This window comes from Rousettus aegyptiacus, unplaced genomic scaffold (assembly GCF_014176215.1).
Source record: "Rousettus aegyptiacus isolate mRouAeg1 unplaced genomic scaffold, mRouAeg1.p scaffold_m13_p_10, whole genome shotgun sequence".
Lineage (NCBI taxonomy): Eukaryota > Metazoa > Chordata > Mammalia > Chiroptera > Pteropodidae > Rousettus > Rousettus aegyptiacus.
The window spans coordinates 71,781,232-71,791,689 of NW_023416285.1; the positions used below are offsets into that span (position 1 = coordinate 71,781,232).

At 36.3% G+C, this 10,458-nt stretch overlaps 1 protein-coding gene and 1 non-coding gene across 3 annotated transcripts in view; both read right to left on the reverse strand.

Annotated features, from left to right (window-relative positions):
- Positions 1-9,329, reverse strand: part of SLC30A9 (solute carrier family 30 member 9) — a 73,382-nt gene extending 64,053 nt beyond the window's left edge. The window contains exons 1-2 of one of the 2 annotated variants that reach the window (XM_016160747.2): positions 9,073-9,329; positions 2,061-2,228 (exon numbers count right to left, since the gene is read on the reverse strand). In XM_016160747.2, the coding sequence (XP_016016233.2) occupies positions 2,061-2,228; positions 9,073-9,184 (280 nt within the window). In that variant the 5' untranslated portion in view covers positions 9,185-9,329. The remainder of the gene's footprint in view (positions 1-2,060; positions 2,229-9,072) is intronic. The other variant, XM_016160746.2, reaches the window with a different exon arrangement.
- On the reverse strand, positions 3,202-3,320 carry LOC118608718. The gene has a single exon (XR_004953176.1). It is a non-coding gene; the product is annotated as a 5S ribosomal RNA (ribosomal RNA).
- Positions 9,330-10,458: the final 1,129 nt, after the last annotated feature.

Sequence of the window (10,458 nt, forward strand, 5' to 3'; positions counted from 1 at the left end):
TCTACTCTTCATTCCCCCAAATTCAATCACCAAGCCCTAATATCCAGCTCTTAAATCTCCTGAGTTCATCTACTCCTTTAAAAACATCATTGCCATTAGCCTGGTCTAGACCCTCATTTGTATCACTGCCTCCTTTGCAATTTGTTTTCCAGTATGCAACTAGTTATTATCTTTCTAAAATCTTAAATTTGATCAAGCACTTATCTACTTAGAATAGTCCAATAGATTCCACTACCTACAAAACAAAGTCCGAACTCCTGAATAAGATCCTCATCTTGACTACTGTTTACCTCAAGTTTTATCCCTTGGACTTTTGCAATTTTACTTCCTTTCTCCATCATTCATCAAACCAATACCTACTTTTCTTCCAGATCCCTAACTAGATATCATTTCTTTATGGAACCCTTTCCTAACCACTGAAGACTCCGATATGCTGCTGCAGCATACAGTACTTCCCCTATCACAGTACTTACTCTACAATTTACATTTGTTTGCTTAATTTTCTGTTACAGCAATAAAGAGACTATAAATTCAGAATCATTCTCATTTGCTGCCAAATAAAAGTACTCAATAAATACTTCTTGAGTAAATTACTGAATAAGTGAATAAAAGACTTCTTTTCAATACTGCACAGAAAACTAGACAGCCTGAACAAAATCTTTTCAAATGCACTGCTAAGCTAGCAAAAAAAGTGTTCTGTAGAGGGCAAAACTGAAGTAAAAGCAGGACCTCTATAGCAGGGGTGCCCAACTCCCAGGCTATGGACTGGTACCAGTCCATGGCCTGTTAGCAACTGGGCCACATGGCAGCTGAGTGGTGGGCAAGTGAGCAAAGCTTCATCTGTATTTGCAGCCACTCCCCAGACTAACATCACCGCCTCAGCTCCACCTCAGATTATCAGGCAGTAGATTCTCACTGGAGCACCGGTCCCTGGTGCCAAAAAGGTTGGGAATCACTGCTCTATAGAATAAGTGAGCAGTGCAACAAAGCCTGCTTTTTACCTGGTGATTTCTGTTGAAGCTTATACTCTTCGAGCTTCTACCTTCATGGCTGCAAGGAGCCTGAGAAACCAGAGAATAAGAGTAGTTCTGCTCCAGATAGTAAGTCTAAAAGAGATACTCAGGAAAAAAGCTACATAAATGGTGTAACTGTGAACCAGAAATAATATACACAAAAGGAAACAGCGTGCCTGCCTTTACTCTGCTATTAAGTAGTAGAGAAGAAAAGAACTCTCCTGAAAATCCTAAGGACAGGTCAACCTTCATGCAAGCCTGCAGCCAGAATTCATACAACCAACATGGTCAAAAAAATGTGGAGCAGAGAATTTAATTAAATGTGGTTCCAAGTTTTCTTAGCAGCTAACTGAGGCAAAAGAAAACTATGCAGGGCCACATTCTCAATTCAAAGAGACATCAAATAGTTCCAAGATATAAAACTGCATGGAAAATGAACTCTTGGTTAAAAAACATACAGATATGGCACCGTGAGTGAGAGCAAGAAACAGAGAAAAAAGATAATATAGTGGGAACCCAAAGATTTCAGATAGCATTATATTCAGTCTTAGAATATAAAATAGCTATATTTAATATGGCTAATAAAAGGGAAGTTTGAAAATATAAGCAAGGAACATGAGACCAACCAAGTAAGGTGAAAAATACTTTCTAGATATAAAAAATATAATCACTGAAATTAAAACCCAACATATGTATCAACCTGCAGATTAGAGGTAACTAAATAGGAAATTAGTGAATTAGGCAAATTTAAAGAAATAATCCAAAATTTGGGCCATAAAATATGACAGAAATAAAAATATAAGACTCAGAAAATGAGGGAAGTTTAGAGACATGGAAAATAAAGCAAGAAGACATGACGTATTTCTAATTAGAGTTCCAAAAAGAGAAACAGAGAAATGGGAAAAGATATTTGAAGGGATAGTAACGGAGAATAGAATTCCAGAATTGTAGAAAAATACCAATAAAAATGTTTTATAGGTACAAATAGTCTTACACAAACTATTCCAGTATACAGGAAAAAAATGATTTTAAAAGATTTACACATACCTGCTTCATCAAACGATGGTACTTTTTCTACTCTGAGAGTTTGTGATCCCTGTCCTTCTTTCTGAACATTTGTAGAGTACAGCTTTACTTGACTCAGTGTACAAAAGCATGGTTGACTATTGGGAACCATGTTTGAAACGTTTCCAAACATCATTAAATTCTGCCATTCTAAAAGAAAAAAAAACACTTTAATTTCAAAAAAACTAACAAGGATTTTTATACCCAATAAAACATATCTACTATGATTAGAATAAGAATAGTTTTACAGAATAACAGTAAAACTTTCATACTGGAAGATACCCAAATATAAAATGCCAATCCATCTTCTCCACTGGAGGTATTTCAATTGGCCCCTGGATATACAGGGACTAAATTCTGTAAATTAAAAATAAGAATAATATTCCTATTTTCTCTTAATTTGTGAATTTACTAATATGAAAACTTTAAAAATATATAAAATTAGAAAAACATTCATATTATTGACTGAAAAGTGTCTGGCATATAATACTCTATTTTGTATATTGGTTGCATGTCAAAAAAAAATACTGGCTTAATGTACTTTTCAAAATACAGAATTCTTAAGGTGGGAGTAGCTCAGGAGGGCTTTGTACGTAAAAGTCCTATGTACTGAACTACTCAAAATTACCGTGTCCTTTCTGCTAGTTTGAAATTTTTTTCATTTCACAGTCAGTAAGTGAATTATATTAATCAGTCACTCATACCATCACTGATTTTTTTAAAAATCAGATTAGATCAATATTTGGTGAAATGCCTCCGAATTTCAATTGAGGGAAGAACAGGTTAATTATGAAGCACTTCAGCTGCTGCATCTGTGGGCTTCAGAGGGCTGAAATACAAAAGAAAAATATATTCCACACTTCCACCAAAGCGGTAGAAAAGCAAATCTGTCTGTTTCTACTCTCATGTGACACTTCCTTCTCTTTTTTATGAGTACTGAGAATTCTTCTTTCTAAAAAAAAACTTGAAAACCCTGTCTAGATAGAATTTATTTTCTAAAGTTTTAGGTGCACTAATGAAATATTTTTAGAGATAATTAAGTTTTTCCCAGCGTGGCAGGTTAAACAATTGAGCTGAAACTTTTCTAAATGCTTAACAATAATTGTATTTATTTAATTATTTTAGCCTACAGCACCTGGTGTTCCTAGGTGGTCTCCCATCCAAGTACTAACCAGGCCTGACCCTGCTTAGCTTCCGAGATCAGATGGGATCGGGCATGTTCAGGGTAGCATGGCCGTAGACTATAATAATCTTACAAAAATGTTAGTTGCTGTATGTACACGTAAATATGCTTTCGGATATTTTAAAAAAAAAACTTTTTTAATAGGTCAGAGGATTAATCAGGAATACAAGTTATTGTAAATGCTGAGAATATTTTGAAAAGCATGAGGAACATAAGGGAACTGAAGTATTCATTCAAGTTTCAGGCTTGGAACTTGTTTTTTTTGAAAAACTTCCTGATGTCAACTTACTCTTTCATTTATTTAGCAAATAATTATTGAAGGCCCAGTATGTTTTTGGTCATTTGCTTCTATTTCTTAAAAGGTGAGTAAAGCAAATACAACAATGTATCTTCTTGCATATTAAAATATATAGGCTACAGGCAAAATTAGTTAGTGAAGCAAAAGCTAAAATAAAGCAAATACTTCCAAGAAACCCAACCTCCAGGAAAGCATCTTTTTCACCATTGCCACTGGTGTTCTGACTTGTCAGTCCTACTCAAAATATCTTTTGTGATTATTACATAACAAAGACAATATGCCATGACACTTTTTCACCGACTGATGAAATGCTTTTATAGAGATTGTGTTAAAATGTTTAAAGAGAGATAACTCCAGTCTAAAAATTCAAAGTTCTCCTTCGATTTTAAAACGTTACAGAAAATTTCAAACCTGCAAACTGCCCACCCTCAACAATTATCAATTTAGTCAACCATGTCTCATCTCTACTTACACCATTATCTCCTCACCTCTATATTAATTTGCTGCAAATCTCACAAACTTATTTCATTCATAAACATTTCAGTATGTATTGAGACAAAAACTTTTTAAAACATAGCCACACCACCATTACAATTAAAAAGAAAAAGATTCCTTAATATCATCAATTTCCAATTTCCACTTGTTACAAACATTACAATGTTTTTGTGTGTGAACTGATCCTAATAACCTCTGCATACTGCAATTGACTAAGATGTATTTTAAGTCTCTTTTAAGCTACAGAAAGTCCTTCTGGAGCAGAAACCAAGTTGTCCTAAAATTTTGTCCAGGTAGTTTTCCAGTCTAAATTCTGCTGATTTAATTTGCTGGTGTAGTTTATCCTGTTCTATATGTCTCAAAAATTGATGGATCTAAAGTCCTTATCCAAATTCTGGTTCTATTTATTAGGAAAACAAGTAGTGATAGTTCTTTCATCAGTAGCTACATAGTATTTGGTTGTCTCTTCATTTGTGATAGCATAAGTTGTTGTTCAACGCCTAGAACCATTTATTCATTAGGTACAAAATGGTGATATTTTAACTTTGTCACTTCTTCATTTATTAGAATACTTCTACAAAGAGAATAACCCCTCATTTATTTGGTTACCTAGCAGTATAGTTCATACAGGAAAATCAGGCTAAATGTTTAATTCTTTCCCTTTATTTACTAGTTCTCAAAATGACTTCATAACTTACCATCCTGCAGTAGTGACACCTTAATTTGTGTGTGCCTGTATCACTAAGATTTCATAGATTTAAACACTATTTGATGTATTTCAATCCATTTTAATCGTTATCCTGATTAATGTTAAAATGGCCCCATTTTTGGCTAGTAGTCTCCTCAAATTGACTCCTGTGTCCTTTGGACACTATCCTAGTAATCTTTAATAGCTTCCTTGCAAGATGTTTTGAACGGTCCTTAGTTTTTCACTTTAGTAGAATTTCAGGTATCGGAAACTTTAAAAGTACACATTTGGCCTTAAAGCAAGATCGAAAATTGCACAGAACTTACAGAACACATTACCACCTTTAACATTTTATATTCTAAAAATACATAGGACATTTGAGTCAATAAAATATAGTACCTAACATAGCAGCAGAAATATAACTATCTGTTGAATAAGTGAATGAGTTTATTAATTAATTCTAGGGGGCAGAAAGATAGTAAAATATATTTCCCACCATTAATACCCTTTCTTCAAGGTGGCTTTTAAAATAAGCTACATACCGAAGATTAGTATTAAGTTTGGTACTCATCGTTCTATGGGCATGAACAAGGATCTTCTTATTGCTATAAGTATAAGGGATGTTCATCAAAACTGCAGAGCCATTGATGTCTTTATTAGTCGAGTCACAGTATCACAATAATCACTCTTCTTTCTCTTTTATTTTACTGTTAGTGCCTTTGTAATGACCACCTCTACTAATCACTACTTCTCTCTCTCTAATCTGGTTTGTCGCCTACCACAAACTCTAGTTTTCAGAGGAAATTTGGCCTTCTTTTTACAGACTACAACAACAAACAAAACACTTTTTCTTCCATGTAAACTGACAATTCTGCCTACTATGTATGTTGCTTAGGTTAATAACAATAACTCAAAACAGATTTCTTGTAGCTTGGAATATTTATTTCTGGATAACTTCAGGCCCAGAGTCAAATTTATACCCTAAGTCTTCCAGAGGTCAAGTAGCCAATAAAAATGTGTTTTATACTCACTAATAAGCACAGAAATATGTTTAAAGGATTTACTACTCATTGCTTACTACTGTTTGGGACATATAGTTGAATGGTGTTTTGGAGGTCAGCAAATTGGAACCCTGAACACCAGACTAATAGTATTCAGGAGCAGAAAGAAACCTGCTGAGCAAGCTGTGGGGCCAGGGTGTGAGGAGCCTGATGGGTGGTGGTGGTAGGGTATAAAATGAGGTCTGAGAGGTATCAGAGCTTTTTAAGCCATAGATTTAAAAATAAAAGGGCAATGTTTTCAAAATATCACTGACTACTCTGTGAAGAATGGGTTGGAAAGGGGAGTGTGTGAATAAGATCATTAAGAGGTTATTATAGTTATCTAGGCAAACAAGTTGTGGTTGTGCTATAACGGCTGGAAACGGAGATGGAGAGAATTACATGGCTTTGACATGTTTTGGAATGTAAATTATAAATTGTGGTAATATAGGTAAAGAACGGTGACACTTGAGAAATCCTTAATATATTAGATATTGTTAGTGCTGTTTTTACTTTTTCTAAGCAAATATTAACAAGAGTTAAGTAAGGCAATAGAGATATATGCCAAGAGCAGTGCAGAACGCTGTCAACATCTCATGTTCTTTACTTAAAAGAAAAAAAAAAAGGATTCCTTGTTGCTTACTCTGTTTCTGGAGAAAAATCACATCGGCAATAGTCTTCTAGGTTGAACTACCTGGTCTTGGTTATACTTTTCCTGAATTTTTGACTAGCTGAAAATATAAAAGTAAACTAGAGATAGTGTGTTAATATCAGCAGTAATAATATTAGAAGTAATTTTGCTATGGAAATATTCTTACTTTTTAATTATTAGGCATTGTTTTGAAAATAAAGAAAAGGTATAAGTAAAAATTATGCATAATCCAGATATTTCACCAGCCACATTTGCAATAGTTGAAATCATACTGTACTATCTTTTGCTTTTTTTTCATGCAATATTATAATGAGTGTTTTTCCATGTTATTAGAAGTTTTTATTGAATACACAAAGAAAATACAGGGACCTCTCATAACTTAATCATTCTACTGTTTCCAGTTTTTGCTGTGGTAAATACTACTATGAAAAACAATTTTTGCTTTATGGGCCCAAAAAGCTTTTGCTATGCTACTCAACTTACTATGTGTTTTAAATTTACAGTAACCTTTTTAATAATAGGTATAATATTGATTTAGTTTTTACCATGTAAGTACTTTAGAAATTTTGGGGAAAAAACTACTGAAATAGTTTCTTTAGTAAAGAGACTGACCTCTGGAAGACTTAGGGTATAAGTTTGACTCTAGGCCTGAAGTTATCCAGAAATAAAACAACTCATTCATTTCATTTCCTTTGCCCACTTTTTACTGGAATGTGCATAGGTTTGTAAAAATTCTTTATTATTTGGGATACTAACTTTATAACTGCACTATCCAATATAGTAGCCAAGGTTTATTGAGCACCTGACATGTGGCTAGTCTAAACTAAGATGTGCTGTAAGTGTAAAATACACAATAGACTTCAAAAATGTAGTACAAAATGATGTAAAATATCTTAATAATTTTTATATTGACTACATGTTGGAATATATTCACTATGCTAAATGAAATATATTAAAAGTAATTTCATCTGTTTTTATTTTTTAAAATACGGATATCAGACAACTCAAAATTACACACACAGCTCACATTATATATATATATATATATTTTGACAATGCTGCTCTAAAATAGTTTTCCTTTTCACCTTTAAATGTTTTCAGTGTTAGTTTGACAAATTGGCATTTCTCATTTTTAAGTATGCAAATAAAGCAAGTTTTCTCTGCTTATTCTTTATAAGTTTTTCCCAGCCTCAAATTCTCCCACAAAGGATGGATCAAAGAGCACACAATTTTTGACATAATGACAGCTACAGAGAATTGGGATTACAAATTACACTATTTCAACTCCTTTTTTTAACCAAGACTCGAAGGGCAGATTAGCCTAAATTCAAAAACCACTACACCTAATTTAAGTGTAAAATGCTGAAATTGCTTGGTTAATAAAAGCAATCATGCTATAGTTTACTTGGGTATTTTGGAGTACAGTATAACCACTTGGCTCATAAAGTTGCTATACTGCTAACGCAGGAAAATTCAACAATTATACTTTCCCATCACCACCAAAAAACCTCAAGAACATGCTGTTAAAATTAAAACCCTTCTGAAATTTTAAGGACCAATTTTTAAGTTACTGCAAATAAAAGATACGAATATATTCTTATTTGCACAGCACAGGCATTGCAGTCTATATTACTTATGAACTTGAATGACTTGACTACAACTTCCAACTTATTGCGAGGTCACAAACACGTCACAAGTTTTTTCAAACATGAAATTTTGAGAATTTTTCTGTAAATACTCTTTGCATCCCCAAGAATCTCGGGGATTAGATTAGGGGTGAGTTTGGTTCAGTTTCCCCTTCATTGTTCCTTTCAGTTCTCAAGCGCCAAGCAAGCTATGGTATGCCAAGTTATGGCCAAAACGGAGGTAAGCCTGAACAAAATTTACAGTTCAACGTTATTTTGGAAACTGTCGGACAATTTAAAATTGAGTCAAAAAAGAATGTTGAAGTAAAGGGATAAAAATTCTCGTCAACTTTTTCTGGGTTACAGCTCTGATAGACACTTTTTCACTAAAAAAAAATGTTCAACGGAACTAAGAGTTCTTTTTGGTTTTTCGGTCCAAAATTGGGTTCACTCAATGTGGGATGGTCGATCCCTATTTCTTAACAATGATTCGGAAAACCTTAATAGCACCCCCCCCCCACACACACACACACGCATTCGCCACCGCTTTCCTCAAGAAATTTTAAAAAACAAGTTGGGAATGAGAAAGGAGTAGGGCGAGAAAATCTACTCAGCCAAAAGCACTCAATAAAGGTGAGTCAGTGAATTGAAAAGCCCCTGCAACTTTGTGTAGTCATTTCCCACTGCTGGGGGCGGCGGGGGAAGGCACCACCAGACCCTGCGATGCGCACATCATGTTCTATTTGGTAAAATGTAGTCAGCTTCTCATACGTGACCCGGCTCGCAAATTTCCGCCAGGGCTCTGCTAGAACCGTAGGCGAGACCAGGGTGAGGAAGGCCAGCCAGAAGCCCCTGCGGGCTGCGCGGCCCTAAATACAAAGGCGGAGACCTGCAGGAAAGGTTCTGAGGTTGGAGAAAAGGCATAGGCGTATTGTCTGAAACGAAGCGCCGACCCCGGCCTGGTCTTCCAGCCGTTACTCCCGCGGAGTCAGCGCGGGGGCTGGGACACTCACCCTGGCGCTCGCTGGAGACGCGGGCCGCCGCCCTGCAGCGCAGACGAAGCCGGCACAGGGAGGACCAGCTACATCTGTGGGCCGCAGCGGCGGCGGCCAAGCCCGGTAACATCCTGGCGGGGCTAAGGCCCCTACTTGGTCACCGCCTCCAGCCTCCTCGCCGCCGCCACCAACTGACTCCATAGACTAACACCAGCAAACATTAATGCCTGCGCCGCCGCGGGCGGCCTCAGTGATCCGGAAACAGCAGCATTATCTAGCGACGTCCGCCTCGGAGGCAGCGGAAGTGACGTAACGCGCAGCGCGAGTCGCAAGACTGCATCCTCCGAGCAGGATTCGGTGGCGTAGGGAGGGCGTGGCTGCAAATGAAGTTTAGGAGGTGTTCCTTTCTTCGCCAGCGCCGTACTTTTACGCTTTGCTTTGACGTTATCGCACAAATTGTTTGCAGCTTAACAGCCAAGAAAAACTTAGGAGAAGTGACAGCCATTGGGGTCTCCGTTTCTTTTTTTCTGGGTTTGAAACCTGGACCTTATTTTGGAAATGAAAGGAGGCGGCACTTCTGAGTCTCCGGAGCCTTCCCAGATAAGCCCTAACGCATGCCAACGTGTTTTCAGTACTCCCCGAACCTTTACTAAAGTACATCATTCTTCGCCTGTAACACCACTGTGAACCTAACACCGTGAAGGGAAGTGCTCACTTCGAAATCAGTTACTTGCCCTACTAGCCTCTGAACCTCAGATTCTGGTCTGTAATACAATAGAATAACACTTTTATAAATTCAGGATTTGTCTGCGTAATCGGAAATGTACAGATATGGAAACAGGAATCAATCTGGTCCTGGAGAGAAAGAGACCGTAACAATTACAACCAGGGCGTTAACTGCTTATTTCTGACCTGTTCATTCAGGTCTTAGCTCAACTTAAGAGAGGACTCCTTGACCACCCTTGCTGTAGTAGGCCTGGTTATTCTCTGCCTTTGTGTCCTGTATGCATATCTTAAAGACCTTTACCCCTATTTGAAATTATCTATTTTTTTTTTCTATCTCAGAATAGAAAATAAGCATCCTGAATCTGTAATCTTGTGTTTTGTTTCCAAGGGACTAAAACAATGTCTGGCACAAATTGGAGTGCACAGTGGTTTGTTTTTAAATTACTCTGAGTCACTTAACTGTATTACTACACAATAACTATTTCAAGGGGAAATAAATTAGCATGTTCCTAATTTTAAGAGAATCAACAGTCTTTTGTGCTAAGTACAACTAGATTAATGAAGTCATAGTAATTAAATTATCACAAAATTGGTAAGCAAATTTAACTTTAAAACATAGTTTAAACATTAAGTGGTCAAACATTTTAAAAAGCTGCCATAAATAGCCATAACCTCAAG